The sequence below is a fragment of the Chaetodon auriga genome, chromosome 20 (genome assembly GCF_051107435.1).
Source record: "Chaetodon auriga isolate fChaAug3 chromosome 20, fChaAug3.hap1, whole genome shotgun sequence".
Classification (NCBI taxonomy): domain Eukaryota; kingdom Metazoa; phylum Chordata; class Actinopteri; order Chaetodontiformes; family Chaetodontidae; genus Chaetodon; species Chaetodon auriga.
The window spans coordinates 16,633,566-16,649,734 of NC_135093.1; the positions used below are offsets into that span (position 1 = coordinate 16,633,566).

The following is a 16,169-nucleotide window of genomic DNA, read 5'->3' on the forward strand; positions in this document are numbered from 1 at the left end:
GTGGGACGCAAAGACCCACTTCCTTCACAACAGCTTTCTGTTCTGTCAGTTTACGGCTACTTCTCTGCAACAGGAGACAGTGCAGCAGAGTTATAGCTGCGTATGTCATATACCACGCTGTATTTAATATAATATGTATAATGTTTGAGTTGAAGAAACAGAAATAAACGACGGGTAGATGCATGCAGCACATGAAACTGCACACACTCCCCTGCGCAGTCTCTGTCTCCATCTAGTGTCCAACTGCGTGTATTTCAGAAGGCAAGAGCTACAGGTTGGTAAGTCATTGGGTGCAGCACAAGTTCACTGTGCCTCTCGTTATAATTTAGTATTATTGATCATCTTTCCCAAATGAAGAGAGTGCCTTTAATGGCATTCCAGAAGATTTAAAGTTTCCTGTGATATTTGCAGTGTTACAATCACAAATTTTCACAGAGCAGCCAATAAACAGCAATTACAGCAATGAAAGAAACACAAGTTTGTGTGAACATCCTCAGGATATATATATATTTATATATAGTATTTCACAACTGCTTTGGCTCAGTTTTCACATGAAGATCCTTAATTCTCAGAATAAAGCCAACTCAAATGAAAAAATTCAAATACTTATACAGATGAATGAATGAATTGAACACGTTTATGAATATGTCTTACTACATTAACAACATACCCAGGTGAGGAGCGATTTCCTGTTTCTGTCAGAATATATTGATGTTTTTTTCGTGTATCGTAAAATGTGACTCATTTTATGCTTCCTGACATCAAGTACTGACTTGCTGTATTTTGAATGATTAGATGTTGAAGTGATTGAATTATCTAATGAAGAATCAAGGGTAAGCACTGCCTCTCACCTGTAACTGCAGCAGTTTATAAGAGGAAGACTTGTTTCAGGTGTATGTTTTCTCTGTTATCCTGCTCTAAACATTCTGTTTGTGTCTGTCCGCAATCAGAACAACTTGTAGATTTTCTGTGAAGGTCATCAGCGGTTTCCTCCTGATGCTCCCTCTGGCTTTTGGTGAGTGACTTTAAAGTAAATTCAAACTAAATTCACAACTAAAACCTGGAGCAGCTCGTTTTGTGTAGTCCAGATTTTTGAGAGGCTCCTTATTAATAAAAACAAATCGTGGATTATTACACTTTTGCAACTTCTAGTATTCCATGTGAAATAAAATGGTGAAAGAATTTAATATTAAGTATATTTAAATCCCCCCTTCAGGGAGATTCATGTGCTTTCCTGTCTCTCAGGTTCCCTGTATTGTGATCGTGGCTGCGTCTACTTCCTGGGTCCTGCTTGACACCTACTGCTACAGAGATTATCATCAGTAATATTTCTATTATTATTACTACATGAATATTATTATTATGTGCATATACTTCCATATAATGATGTATACATACGATCATACACATACTATATAGTTACATTATCATATACTCCTTAATCATTAGTCATATTATATTATTAATGTAGCTATGATTGTCATTGCTGCACATACCACTCTCTGTCTTTCGCTCTCTCTCTCCTTCTAGACCCAACTGGCTGAGGGAGATGGCCGTCAGTCCAGAGCCTGGTTCTGCTTGAAGTTTCTGCCTGTTAAGAGGGAGTTTTTCCTCGCTGCCATCATCAGTTGCTGTGAGATGAGTTGGTTAATATGAGTAAATGTGTTTTTATTGAAACCTTTTCTACCAGAGATTTCATTAACACTATATCTTGATATGACAATTATACAGAAAAGCATGAAACTAAAAAATACAACAACAAAATGAATCCATGAGTTCAAGAAATGTTGTGACATAATTTTAATTTTAAAAACAAATATTAAAAGCCCCCCCCAAAAAAGCCTCTTATGTAGATTTATGTGCTGTATCATAATGACAGGCGTCAAGATTTGTTTACAAATGTGTAATAATTCACGAACAGGAAAAGAACGGATGATCATAGTCCATCCTGAGCCTGATCAGAGGTTGATTGACAGAACTCGAAATAAATACAACATCAAATAAATAAAAGAAGATGAAGCAAAAACAACAGCAACAAAAAAGATGTCTAAATAAATGAAAATGGCAGCCATCAAATACATATTCGAAATACATTAAAGCATAAAGAATATGGAATGCAGTTTCGTAATAATAAACATATTGATTTCATTGAATACTGATTTATTTTGGATGTATATTTGAATGCTTGTTGATTTATAAAGTATTTAGGGGCATGTTTGATTTTATAATTGGATATTTATTTTAGTTTAATGTTGTATTAACAGATTTCATCAGTTATAGAAGAAAGTTTAGAAGGTTGAGGCGACTGTAATGAAAGGTGCTAACAAAGATGTGACCAGTAGGTGGCAATATAACAACAGATACAGCGTGCGCGTGAGCCTTTAAGGAAAAATAAATAGCTAGCCGAAGCTAGCACGAAATTCACTCCAGTAGTCCTATTCACGATAGAATTAGAACATTACAGCGACGTTTGTGACGAAATAACGTGAGGATTCTCTGGCCGCCATTTGCGATCATATAGAGGAATTCGCAGGCAACAGACTCCATTTCACCGCCTGCGCGTGGAGAGACAGACGAGCGACAACTGACAGAGAAGTTGAGAGCTAGCAGGAACTCGAAGAACCAGCGACCAGAGAGGACATCGAAGGAGCAGCGACAGACCTCACATCAGCTGATTTACAGCTTGGACACGGAAAAGGTAAGAATATTAATCGTTTCAAATCACTGAAAATCATTTTATCCTTCTCCGTTGGTTTTGTAATTCACGTTAGCGAACATTAATATTAGCCGACGAGGGTTGCAAGTTCAAATTCAGGAATTTGGTGTAAACTTAAATCATGAAAAAATCGACAACAGTAACACTAGTTCTTTAAAAAAAAGTATTTATGGGGCTTTTATTGGACACCGTGAGTACATTTGAAGCTGAAAATGAATGAATTTAGTGAATTTAGTGTAGCTTTAGTTAGCTAATGTTAATGTTAGCTTAATGACAAAGATTTCAGTGTAACTGTTAGGCTGAATAATTGACAGAGATAAAAGACAGAGATAAGTATGCAAAATAATGAAGTGAACAAACAAATTGACAATGTTTTATCTTTTAAACACAGTCTGGGGCAAATAAAATATTGCATACTGCACATAATCATGTACTTAGTATAAGTGAACGCCTTCAGTGCTTTTCAGTGCAGCATGAAATGGCGAATTAAAAACTCCTCATATTCAATTTCTCTTCATTAGGAGCTGAAACTGTTCACATAACTGCTTTAATACCAGGTATTTGGAGAATATTTCCCTTGCAGTGTCTGGTGAGGACCAGAGGCAGCTGTTAAGAGCAGAGCCTTTGAATGTGTCAAGTCCTGATCTGTGCTAAGCAAAGATTTGAAGGTAAGTCACATTTCATGTGGATTTCTGCAGAAAAGACAAATTCAACAGAGACTGGACAGATGGTTTGTATGGAGCTCTGTCAGAGTTTTAAAGATTGAAAAGGGTCAATGTCCTCTAATCTATAAGGTCAAAAGAATCAGAAGTTAAAGTTTTTAAAGATCATAAGGTAACAAAGGTTTGCAAATTCATTTTTCATTTTATTATGATAGCAGATACTGTCTCAATTAAAGACAAATCCAAAAAGTTGTATGAAAAAACACTGTTCTTCAAGAAAGGGATTTTATTTTTGATTTTAAGTACCGGAAAAACAAAAGCTGTAGAAAGCATCTCATGACAGATAATATGAATTTTATAAACAACAAGCAAGTAAATGCTTTTTCCCCCCAACATGATGTGAAAGTGTATCCTGAACAGAGAATTTCCTTTTCTGGAAGTTGTTTAAAGTGGTTCTGGGAAATGTAGGAAATCCTGATCAGAATAATCACTAGACAAAGTGAGGGAGTGTGGGTAAACCTCAAAAGTAACTTGTGGAAGGCTGTGAACATTACAAATGGGTGATATTAATCTGTGCGCTGTCCTGTCAGGATCTTACATTGGATTTGATGCCAAACATAGATTTATCCAACTGCACGGCATCAGTCAGAGAGAGACTGAACTGGAACCGGCCTCTTCAATGTGGACGTTGTCTTCAGCGGGCCCAGACCCTCCGTCCGCATGCCCCCCTGGGTTCCACCTGCCACTGCACGGGAGGTGCTGGCAGAGGTAAGTGCATGGTGGAACGATTCTCCTTTCAGCCCGGAGCTGTAAGACCCCTCACAGGTAAAGGGCCGGGCTGAGCTGGAGGAGCAGGTTAAGTATCATTCACGGCAATTCCACCGCCACTCACTCACACATGTTCTCCATCTTTCTGTCCAACTCTTTACTTTCCTCCTTTGAAAAACTGAAAAATTGGGTGAATGTATAAGTGATAAGTTTATGTTGTAGATCAGTAATGACAAGGATATAGACATTAGTTTATTGATAAGTGGTGATAAGTTTTGTATATTTCTAAGTGATAAGTTTATGTTTTAGATCAGTAATGATAAGTTAAGGATATATAATAAGTTAATGTTGTAGATAAGTTGTGATAAGTTAAGCAGATCGATACGCAGAGCTGCAAAGTTTTGTTGATCAATCATTGGGTCGATTGCCAGAACATTAGTTTGCAGCTATTAGTATTTTTTTTAGTAATTTTCTAATGAACAGAGCCAAACATTCCCTGGTTACAGCTTCTTAAATGTGAGAATTTGCAGCTTTTCTCTGTTTTGCGTCATTTTAAAGTGAATATCTTTGAGTTTTGAAGACGTCACTCTGCACTGAAATGTGATGGTGATTTTTCACTAGATTCTGGCTTTTTATTGACCAAACGATTCATTGATTAATCAAGGAAGAACATGGCAGGTTCATCAATAGTGTGAATAATAAGTAGTTTGTAGGCCTGGAGATAATGACAATATTAGGTTGTACATGAGTCATGTTAAGTTTAGGTTATAGATTAGTGATGATAAGACTTTAAACTTCTCATTTTTCTTTTTTAAAGAAGTGTATGTGAAGCATTGATCAGTTTAGTATATCTGTTAGGATTTAGATCAGCCATAAAAGGTCCACTGACTTTTTTTCCTTCCAAAATGTCTTTAGACTTAGACTTTACTTATTGATCCCAGTTTGGGAAATTCTTTTGTTGCAGCAGCAGGTTAAACACACACGTAAACAGAAAATATATACAATAAAGAAGAATAAGGATGAGAATAAAACTAAGAAAAAAGAATGTTCTTAAAAAAATTATTAAATATATAAACATAGAATAGCAACAATTCTATTATAAATTTGTGCTCTCGCAGTTTCAGGAAGTTTGAAAATGATAAAAGAATTAAAGGGCTTCAAGAGGGTCTCAAGGAAATGTTCCATTCAAATCCTTTTTTCCTTCTGTGTTTATGTTAGAACGGCTGGAGAACAACAGAAATCAAATGTTGTGTTCGCGTGACTTCTCTTATTGACTCAGATCTCAGCGTGTTCACTGACGAGCATCTTAATGAACTGTACGACATCATCGGCCAGTGTCAGGTTTCTTGTTAAATTGGTGTCTCGTTCTGTCGTTGCACTGCAGTCTGAGCAGCAGGAAGTGTGTGTCTGGATGGAACATTTCCAGAGGGTTAGGGTCAGGGTGGGTGAGACCCTCTTGAAGCCCTTTACTTCTCTTACTGTTGTTCCTGTTACTGAGTCACAGTGACAGCTCATCTCCAAAAACAACACAAAGCATTAGTGTATAGATCGGAAATGAAGGTCTCTCAACTCTCCTTTCTCCTTCTTCGTTTGTGTTGAAGAGTTTGTTTAAAACGTCTGCAAGACCTGCAGATTATTTTACTTTTTAAACCCTGAGGGACAAAAGTTAGATGAAATATTCCAACACCTTTTACTCTATGCTTTCCAGAGAAAAACTCATTGAAAAAATAATTTAAAAAAGACTTTTCATCAGTCATTTGTGTATAAAAAAAAACATAAGTTTAAAACCTTAGACAAACATAAGTTAAGGTCAGATCGAGGTCGAATCCCTGAAAACAAAGACTGTACATGAAGGAGAGGACTTCAAGAGGGTCTTTTGGCAATGTTCCATTCAAATCCTTTTAATTAATATTATTGTCTTCCTCCACTGTCATTATTAATAATGTTAAATTGATTTGTTACATCTCATTATATTAACTGAGCAGCATATCAAACAAATGTCCACAATCTGCACACTAGTTTGTTGAACTAGCGTGTGAACAAGAAATGATTAATACATAGAAGAATAAAAATACACATTTTGACGTCCAAACAGAAGAAAAGGACTTCAGGGGGGTCAGCTGGCTCTATTTCAGTCCAGCTGCTCCTCCTTCACTGCACATGTTAATATAGTGACAGATCAGTCATTGTCCTGTGGTGAACCAAACAGTTGTTTGTATGTGACACAATGTGAAACTCATTTCAGCCACAAGAGGGCAGCAGTGCTCAGGTCCAAAGTGTTCACTGAATAAAATTAACTGTTAGCTCCAGACCTGTTTCTTATGTCACTGTGACCAACAGGAAGCACATATTTGATGGAGCATTGTCAAAGGGTTGGGGTCAGGGAGGGTTTGACCCTCCTGAAGCTCTTTACTTCTGTTACTGAGTCTTCACACTGAGTACTTGTACTTCTACTGGTAGCAGTACCAGTAATAGTGGAAGTAACATTAACAAGCAGAAGCAGAAGTGTTGAGCTCGGCGGTAGCTCAAGTGCTCTGTTACTGACACTTTTCTGTTTCCAGGTATCCTCGGCGGTCGGGAGGACGCTGTGGCATCCAACCAGGAAAACACCAGTAACTCCAGTAACAGAGACACTGGAGCGCTTGGACGATTGGGACTCGGCCCACTCGGACGTGGACCTTCACACACAGACCAGCGGGGCTCAGACTACTCAGATGTGGACCAGGGGGACTCAGACTCCTCGTCTAACAGTGCTGTTAGGGGAGACGTCTGCTGAAGGCAGACTGGGGGACCTTATGTCATATTTCCATTGCCATTTTCTGTCACGTCAGTATTTGCAGGGCCCACGTTTATCAAGCACTTGACTCTCCAGGTAATTGTGCTGGAGGTAATAAATATGTGTCCTCATCTGTGAAGGTAAATCAATGTCAAAACACCTGAATCAGGCTCAATTTCATTTGTAGTCACTAAAATGTTAGCAAACATGTTTGAGTTGAATTTTTCAAAACAGGAACTTCACAGGATTGCATATAACGAAAGTTGTTTCTAATATTTTGTACCTCCATTTACAGAAATGGAGGTGGACAAAATGAAAAAGTGTTAACCTTCATATATTTCAGTGAATACAAATTGATGAACTTTGAAATTTGTCTTGAGCTTGATTTCCCTTCACTCTCAGGGCAGCATGGTGGCTCAGGGCTTCACACTTCTCTCCATGTCTGCGTGGGTTCACTCCGGGTGCTCCGGTTTCCTCCCACAGCCCAAACATGCCAGATAAACTGGAGTGTTTGCTTTGAATCAGCATATTGAATTTGACTTTGACTTCTGTAACAATAAACACACTGAATTTGAGCTGTTTTGCTCTGTGTTGTATTCAATAATAAGCTCATTCTGGTCATATGACAAATGCAACAACTACATATATCAAGTATTATCTAATGTATGTATGAGTTTGCTTTTCCTCAGCATTGTAACTGTAGACAGCGAATCATGTAAGAGCTCAACACAGTATTTTTAAACCATCACGCTTAGATGTTCCTGGGAGATGCATAGTATTTTTTGTGATGTATGAGCATTTTTTGTCTGCCATACAACAAATCCATTACAATATAATACATTGCAATATGCAGAGGAGATGGACAATATGTTCAAAAAATAAGCAACAGCGAGGAGTTTGAGTTTCCTGCACTGCTTCAGGAAATGAGGATGAGGATGGTGAAGATGCTGCGGTATTTAATAGGTCTTGACCTTGAGGTTGTGGTAAAGACAACTGATGCTTCTGCTCTTGGAGAGCTGCTGAAGATGCTCAACATAGAGCTTTGGACCAATGGAGACATTCAAGCTCGAACTTAACACACACCCTGACCCCTGACCCTACAACTGTCAGCATGAAACAAGCTGTCAATGTAATCCCTGTCAGACCTTCCATGTGTCACCTATCATTCAGGGCAGTATTGTTAAATGTTCACCTTCACTAATTTAAGTGCTGGGAGTTAAAGTTAGGATGATGGGAGCTGGACGCGTTTCTTAAAATTAAAGGGACACTTCACAGATTCTACACATGAAGGTTGGGTTACTTGTTATGAGGAGTGTTCGAATAAATGATACTGCACTTTTTTAAAATATTACCTAATAGGCTCAATGTGTGAATCAAGTTTAAGATTGAAAAAAGGGGTCTGTTTTCTATCGGTGCTGGTACTTGTGTTGCTTTTAATAAAACAGCTTTGTGATGTTTTAGGACATAAACCGACGCATTGACATCTATATTTCCCCTATAAGGAATTAATAATACTTGGTATCACGTGATCGTGAGCATGACCACTATCTTTCACTATCCACCAAACAGTTTATTTCCATCCGCGTTAAAAATAACTATTCTGGCATCACAGTTACTTTAGTCGGTCAGGGGAGTTCATGAACTTAGTCCGTGGACCCATTATACGTCCTGTAACAACAACATACCGGCTACGGCAAGCGAAGAGGGACTGGTTTGTTTAAAGCTTTCCGGTCTGCCACGGTCAACAGTACTTAGCTCGATCGCTGCTGCGGAGCAACAACGATGTCGGAGCAGGAGTCTCTGAGGTGCTCCAGTGCCAGAAACCGTGGAGGCGTACAGAGGGTCGAAGGAAAACTGCGAGCCAGCGTAGAAAAGGGGGATTACTATGAAGCACATCAGATGTACAGGACTTTATTTTTTAGGTAAGACCTCGTTTCGTGTTCGTAGGTGCAGCTCGAATTGTCATTTGGCTTTGGGGCCTGTCTGTTCCAGATCATTCGACTGTCAACCTTGCTCATATGCTTAGCCGTTCATGATTGGGTGGATTTTACTATGGATCCACCCTCTCACGTTGGTCCGTATATTTGTGTGGGCAGCTGTGATGTCGATCTTCAGTAGTCACAAAATGGGACTGCTAACTAAGGCTAGTTAGCTAGCTACGTGTGTAGTAACACAACTGCTAACAGCCGAAGCTGAGTTAGCTGGACTCTAATGCAAGACAGCTAACCAGTCTTTATTTATTCGTCCTTGTAAAAGATACGCTACGTATAAACTAATAGAATGTAGCGGCTAACAGCTTTGTTGGCCGCTGTCATTTCCCGAACGTGTGTTGAAGCCGTCCAACTGTTGTTAGCATTTAGCTAGATAGCTACATACTGCACCGCCGCAGTCTGAACTATGTTGGCTAGACATGTTTTTGCCTACTGCCCAGTATATTATTTAGTTTTGATATACAGTTGATTATCGATACATGGCAATTAGTCAAATTTGCAGAATCTAGGATAAGTCTTGTCGGAATTAGTTAGGGTTTAGTCATCTGGTGTCTATTTCGTGAAGGAACATTCACACACTTGCTGATGTACATGGATATCTGCTCCAAGACAACAGTATTTGTAAACCATCACAACAGGAAACCTGGGTGTTGTTCGGCGTAATGGACAGATTTATTATGCTGCCTAACTGACTGACCGTCTGCCTCGCGTATAGTTTACGAAAGGATATGATTTGATCTGAATCCAGTCCAGTTAAAGCCAGACCTTCCCAATCTGACAGTGAGTTTGGTCCTCGCCTCCTCCTTCGTCATTGCCATGCTTTATCTCATGACTAACAGTCATGATTGCAATATTGAGTTCTTCTCAGATTCTCAAAACCGCTGCAGCTGTCCTGTGGTCGTCACGGATGTTGTTGTACTCAATACAGTATTCACACTGACACCCTGCTTTGTATCTCAGGCACAAGCGATCTGCATGTGTCTTATCTTGCAGCCCCACATGGGCCATGGTTTTGGGTGATGCAAACAAAGCTTGTGTCTGTCCTGATTAGTAAATAGTATCATCCCATGCAATGCTGCTGACACTCCTGTCATCCATCAGGTACATGTCACAGGCTAAACATGCCGAGGCCAGGGAGCTGATGTACAATGGGGCTCTACTCTTCTTCAGTTATAACCAGGTACATGCTACACCAGATCTCTGCTTTGTTCCTTTGTTTAGTGTTAAGTGATCATGGGGACACACGAAATGGGGAAATGATAATGTGATGTTTCATAGTAGCTAGTTGGGTGACTGACAGTGTCTCTAAGTCATTCACAAGGGAAACTGCAGCAGTGTGCAGAAAGCTGATGTTGATATTAGAGCTGTAATGATTGATTGAGTAGTTGTCAAATAAATTGCCAACAATTTTGATGATTAATTCAAGCAATGAAAAAAAAAAGTCAAAATTCTGATTCCAGCTTCTGAAATGTTAATATTGTCTGGTTTGTTCACTCCTCTGTGATGGTAAACTGATTATCTTTGGGATGTGGGCAAAACAAGACATTTGATGAGGTCCTCTTGGGCTTTGGGAAAGACTGATCAGTGTTTTTCCCCATTTTCCAAACAACTAATGGAGTAATTGGCCAAGTAACTATAAAAGTAATCATTAGTTGCAGCCCTAGCTGGCATCATGTTATTGCTGGCCCAGCTGCATGTAATCTTTGTTTTGAGAGTAGTTACACTCAACGTGTGTGTGCGAAATATTCAGCTATTTTGTACAAAAGGAATTACAAAATAAAAATGCAGTTGATTTTGTTTTCGTCTCCAGCAAAACAGTGCAGCAGACCTGTCCATGCTGGTACTGGAGGTGTTGGAGAAATCTGAGACAAAAGTTGAAGATGAAATATTAGGTGAGTGGCAGCTCCCAGCCTTCAAATACACCAATTCATCGACAAGACTGCCTTTGCTAAACTCTGCATTTTGCAACGAGGTATTTAAGGATAGACAGTTGCAGAGTATTTTGTGCTTTTATATCCTCTGTGGTTTTTTTATTGTGTGAAAGAAAAAGTCACAGGAACGGCAACTGTGTTGGAAAAATGTCTCTGTTTTGTTACTGTGCTAATGTTAAAGATGTCACAGCACAGATTTACACAAGTATGCAAGTGAAGAGCACTGAAAACTTTAACTTTTAACGCTGGTTCTCTTGCCACTGAAAAATACTTTGGAACTTACCGCAAAGCAAAAACCAAGAGAATTCAGCTTTTTATGTAAGGAAATAATGCTTTAGAGGAAGCTTGCAACATTGCAAAAAGTACCAATATTAAAATATGTTTTTACAATGTCTGCATTATTTACAGTATGTCCAGATCAGTAAGCACCAGTCTGTTAATGCAGTGAGGCATATTTGGCAGCTGGCACGCCCAGATGTAGTGTGTTATGGATTGGGCTTAAATGTACAGTCAATACAGATCCACTATTGATTGGTTTTATTGATCCATTATTGATATTGTACTGATCTGTTTGGGCCGTCTCTGCTCTGTACAAGCACCTCTAAATGCTGCAACATTAAATTGTTGTGACATTCAGAGAACTTCGCCTTTCAAGCGGACAGCACAGTAGGACATTTCAGATAAGAAGGGACATTCTCTGATGTGTGTGTGTGTGTGTGTGTGTGTGTGTGTGTGTGTGTGTGTGTGGAGCAGAAAACCTGGCTAAGCTGTTCAGCATGATGGACCAGAACTCCCCGGAGAGAGTAGCGTTTGTGTCCAGAGCCTTGAAATGGTCCACAGGAGGATCTGGCAAGTTGGGTCACCCAAAACTACACCAGCTGCTGGCTGTCACCTTGTGGAAAGGTAATCAATTAATCATTTCTTTTATAAGTGTAGAGGGAAAATAATGAAGGAATAGCAAAGCTTTAACCAGCACATGTTTAGCGTCTTATCGTCTTTCACAGCCACAGTCATAAACGTGCTTCCATAAAGCCTAACAAATCTAATTAAGGGTAACACACGATGGAGGTATATGATGTTCATCAAAACACCCATGGTTGTTTTCATTGTCGTCTCACACACGAGCAGCATCACGATGTGTGTCAAACCACGTCACAATAGGCCCCTGTCCTCTGTCCCAGCACTGACACCTGTTAGCACTGCAGGGAAGCACCATTTTTACTCCATTCCCTCCCTCTGTTGACACATCCCAGCTTCTGTGCTGCTGGACTAGTTCTTCCATCTGTAGTGCGTAACCGGTGTGTGTTGCCATTAATATTCTTAATGTGCAAAGTGCCGTGCATGAAATTTAAATCCTTTAAAAATATTGAAATTTTTGTGTGTCCAGAGCAAAACTACAGCGAGTCTCGTTACCACTTCCTGCATTCGTCTGACGGGGAGGGCTGTGCACAGATGCTGGTGGAGTATTCGGCGTCACGAGGCTTCCGCAGTGAGGTCGACATGTTTGTGGCGCAGGCCGTCCTACAGTAAGTGAAGCATGACTCCACCGCTGTGAAACAACAGTATTAGTTTTTGATGTCGTCACAACGTAAAAGCTGAAATCACCATCCACGTCGAGTCAAACAGAGAAACTGGAAAACTCAAGCTGACAGCAAGTGAGAGTCTGACTTACCTGGAAATGAGTGCAGCAGCAGTCTGTAATGTTCAGTAAATGTAATCTGAAGGTTAATTAGATTGAAGGTGTAGTATTCAGAATCTGTATGTGCGGTGGAGAGAGTGGTACTGATGCATCCTCCTCCAGCGTGCCGGCCTGCAGTCATATCCATTTTCCGTCTGTCAGCAGCTTCTTTAAAAAGTCTTTGACCTCTCTGTGTTTCTGTGCCCACTCTCTCTCTCTCTCTCTCTCTCTCTCTCTCTCTCTCTCTCTCTCTGAACCTCCACCCTCCAGGTTCCTCTGCTTAAAGAACAAAAACAGTGCTTCCGTGGTGTTCAGCACATACACAGAGAAACACCCGTCCATAGAGAAGGGCCCTCCCTTCGTCCAGCCTCTACTAAACTTTATCTGGTTTCTGCTGCTGGCAGTGGATGGGTGAGCAAAAGATCTTGTATTTAACATATTTATTTATTTAAATAAATATATACTGAATTCATTATGACCTCTGTGTCAGACCTGAGCACTTAATACGCTAACTGAGCTTCTTACTGATGTCTCCTTGTATATTTTCAAGCAGTAAAAAAAACATTAAATTGTTTATGTTTGGAAAACAGATTGAGGATAATGATTTACAGTATTTAAAACTCTTCCTCTCTTTGTTTCTTCAGGGGTAAATTAACAGTTTTCACAGTATTATGTGAGCAATATCAACCTTCCCTAAAGAGGGACCCCATGTATAACGAGGTGAGTGTCCAGAAAACGCTCGATGCTCAGATGTTTCTTCCCATGAATCGTGTATTAAATGACCTTCAGTGATGTGGCTGCAGCTGTGACACATGAGGTGTCCCGTATGTGTTAAACTTGCATAATTTGACTGTAACCGTATTCAGATAAAGGGCATCAAAAACATGATGTTATTTAAAATATTGTCTTGTCATGAAGGAGTACTTCAGTGCATGCAAACACCGTCAGCGTCCTCAGCTGTAATGTTCTCACCTTCTGTCTTCACAAACATGTCTCTCTGTCCCTCCTCCTTTGCACATCCTCTTGTCTCCTCAGTATCTTGACAGAATAGGACAGCTTTTCTTTGGAGTTCCACCCAAACAGTCCCCATCATACGGTGGACTGCTAGGTGAGTGGACCAAGTTCATTTGAGCACATGATCTACACCGTACGTTTTGTTCCCCGCATGAGCTGTCAAAACTCAACCTGCTACATCTCACATTTAACCTTTTGATAAAGACCTCTCTGTACACAGTCGTGCTGTGTAAACCGCTGCAGCACCGAATGACGCCTGCGTTTCACCCCACAGGAAACCTGCTCAACAGCCTGATGGGCTCGGGCGAGGACGATGATGGGGCAGAAGAAGCCCAGGAGGACAGCAGCCCCATAGAGCTGGACTGAGCCCGCCCCAGGACAAAGAGAACAAACGAACACACACACACAAAAAAAAGAGGAAGACCACGCCGCCTCCCTCCCTCACCTCCACAACGAGGGCGGGGCGAGGCGCCGGACTGTGTTTTCAGAGGCGTGCTGTTTCGAAAAAATAAAACCCCTTCCCCACTCATCCAGTCTAAAATCAGACCAAGTATCAGGCCGCCAAAACATCCCTCTCAGCACTGCTGGGACTGACTGCGCCAAACTGCAAACTCTTCCCGTGTTGAATTATTAAGATTATGTTATTTTAATCATTATTTTTCTTAGTTTGGGACTGCTGCTCTCTGTTTAGGGTGTATGATTTTTAAACCTAACAAACCGCCCTCTCCCTGTGTAAACCAGGGCACGGGAGCGGCTGGGGTCTCTCAGCGGAGAGGTGAAACCTCTCTTCATAATATTGATTAGTCAAATCACTACAACTATCCAGCAGCGTGTTTGACAGCCACACGGAGCGATCAGAGCCGCGCTGTTGCTGTCGTCGGCATTTTTGAACAACTTTCTCTGTGGAAAGTTCCGTTTTTCAGTAGTAGATGAAATTGTACTTGCAGTCAGGGCCACCTTTCATCAACTTTGTCTCATCTTGCTTGTCTGTGTTAAGTTATTAGAGGTCATTTTGCACCTTGAATGTCAAACCAACCCTTCCCGCCCAGCGGCTGTCTGTGTGCTCCACTTTTTCTTACTGTGCACTTGCTGAACTGCTGCTGAGTGTGGTTGCATCTCTCAGAGAAATCATGTGAAGGCACCCAATTTTAGCTTTTTTTTTTTTGTTACAGTTGCCAAGTCGTGAAAAAAATGAGGCATTCAAAGCACTTGGAGTTTGTGTTTCGCTGGGTGTTTGCTCTGGCTGTCTACACGTTGCTGTGAAAAATAAAAGCCGTGTGTTGGAGTGAATCTTGCTCTTCGTATTACAAAATGCTAATATCTAAACCCGTAGGTCACCTGTGTGCTTCTGGCTCAGTCGTTTGTCCCTTTCTGGCTTCAGTCGTCGGGCATCAGTTCAGCCAGTGCACAGTCAGAAGGGTGATCCATGCAACAGCTGCTGTTTTATCAGTGTTAACTTCACGGGCCCTCAGAGAACACACTCGCTCTGCTCGCTCCTCCGACGAGCTTTCCCGTCTCCTCTCACACAGTTCAATCTTCAGCTTCCTTTTGTCCTTGTCGTGACCTTCTGTCAGTCCAGGCCTTGTCCGTCTGCTGTGTCAGGATTAAGAAAAACTGCGCTCCAGATCATTTTAAAGCCCCCCCTCCCCAATGAAGTCAATTCAATTTACAAGGTCCTGAGGTCTTCCAAAGTAATCTTTATTTAATTATCTGTGGGACTCGTGGAACACTAAAATGGCCAATACTAAATAGGAAATGATGGAATAGTCATGTGATAAAATACAGAAATGTACCAGTGCACAGCTCGAGAAAGCTTAAAATGAAGTTCACCCCAAAACAATGAACTAATTCCATGGACATGAGCTGTATTAATAACTTATTTAATGATCTCACAGCTCACTGGTTCATGTCATTGTGCTCATTTATGCCCGATTCTTTGTTTGATGGAATGCTCTTTAATATTGGCCATTGTTGGCAGACCGTGTGGGACTAGCTGGCTGGGTGTCTGTCAGAGGGACAGACACTGTTGATTTGTCTCTGCTGTGATTCATCCATCTAATGTTAGCGTTAAAGATACAGAGGAGGAGGCCGCCGGTGTGGAAGACAGAGTTGAACTGCAAACATATTTAAATCAGTCCGCTTCATACGCTGCTGTGTCTGTGATGAGAAGTCCCCGTTTCTGAAAGAGGACGATTGTCTCTGGCGAGCGGCTCGTCCTGCAGACCTCCGGGAAAATCTGACTTTTAGGTTCCTCAACGTCACACATTTCCCCAAGAGATCAACCAGTTAAACAATGCCAGAGCATGCTCTACTACTCGTCACACTAGTTTTATTAGTCAGCGTCAGAGAGTCCGTTTGGGAACAAATTATCTGGCAGTGGGAAAAAAAAGAAAAAAAGAAAAAAAAAAAGGTGTGTGACCAAATTCCTGTGTGTGCGTGTGTGTCAGAGATCATCAGTACAGCTGCTTGCATTTGTTTTTGATAATTATTTTCCTTTGAGAACTAAAGGGGAGTGTTTGCCTTTTCAATGATTCACTAATTAATAAACTACGACTGAGAAGAGTTTGAGAATGTCTTGGAACAGATCTTGTCCTGTCCACTTTTTATTTCATTGGCGTCTGTCAGAAAAAAAG

General features: G+C 40.6%; 1 protein-coding gene across 1 annotated transcript; it reads left to right on the forward strand.

Annotated features, from left to right (window-relative positions):
• The first annotated feature begins 8,643 nt into the window (after nt 1–8,643).
• Nucleotides 8,644–16,119, forward strand: get4 (guided entry of tail-anchored proteins factor 4). Its single transcript, XM_076759609.1, has 9 exons — nt 8,644–8,844; nt 10,015–10,093; nt 10,724–10,805; nt 11,598–11,747; nt 12,232–12,370; nt 12,793–12,933; nt 13,167–13,242; nt 13,558–13,630; nt 13,811–16,119. The coding sequence occupies exons 1-9, from the start codon at nt 8,705–8,707 to the stop codon at nt 13,900–13,902; spliced, it is 972 nt and encodes a 323-aa protein (XP_076615724.1). The 5' UTR covers nt 8,644–8,704; the 3' UTR covers nt 13,903–16,119.
• The last annotated feature ends 50 nt before the right edge of the window (nt 16,120–16,169 follow it).

Bases quoted from the DNA above. Each gene is read 5' to 3' on its own strand.
- get4 (XM_076759609.1), top strand. From the start codon at position 8,705: ATGTCGGAGCAGGAGTCTCTGAGGTGCTCCAGTGCCAGAAACCGTGGA. The intron at 10,806-11,597 runs GTGAGTGGCAGC...TGTGTGGAGCAG, and splicing joins AGTTGAAGATGAAATATTAG to AAAACCTGGCTAAGCTGTTC. The intron at 13,631-13,810 runs GTGAGTGGACCA...TTCACCCCACAG, and splicing joins ATCATACGGTGGACTGCTAG to GAAACCTGCTCAACAGCCTG.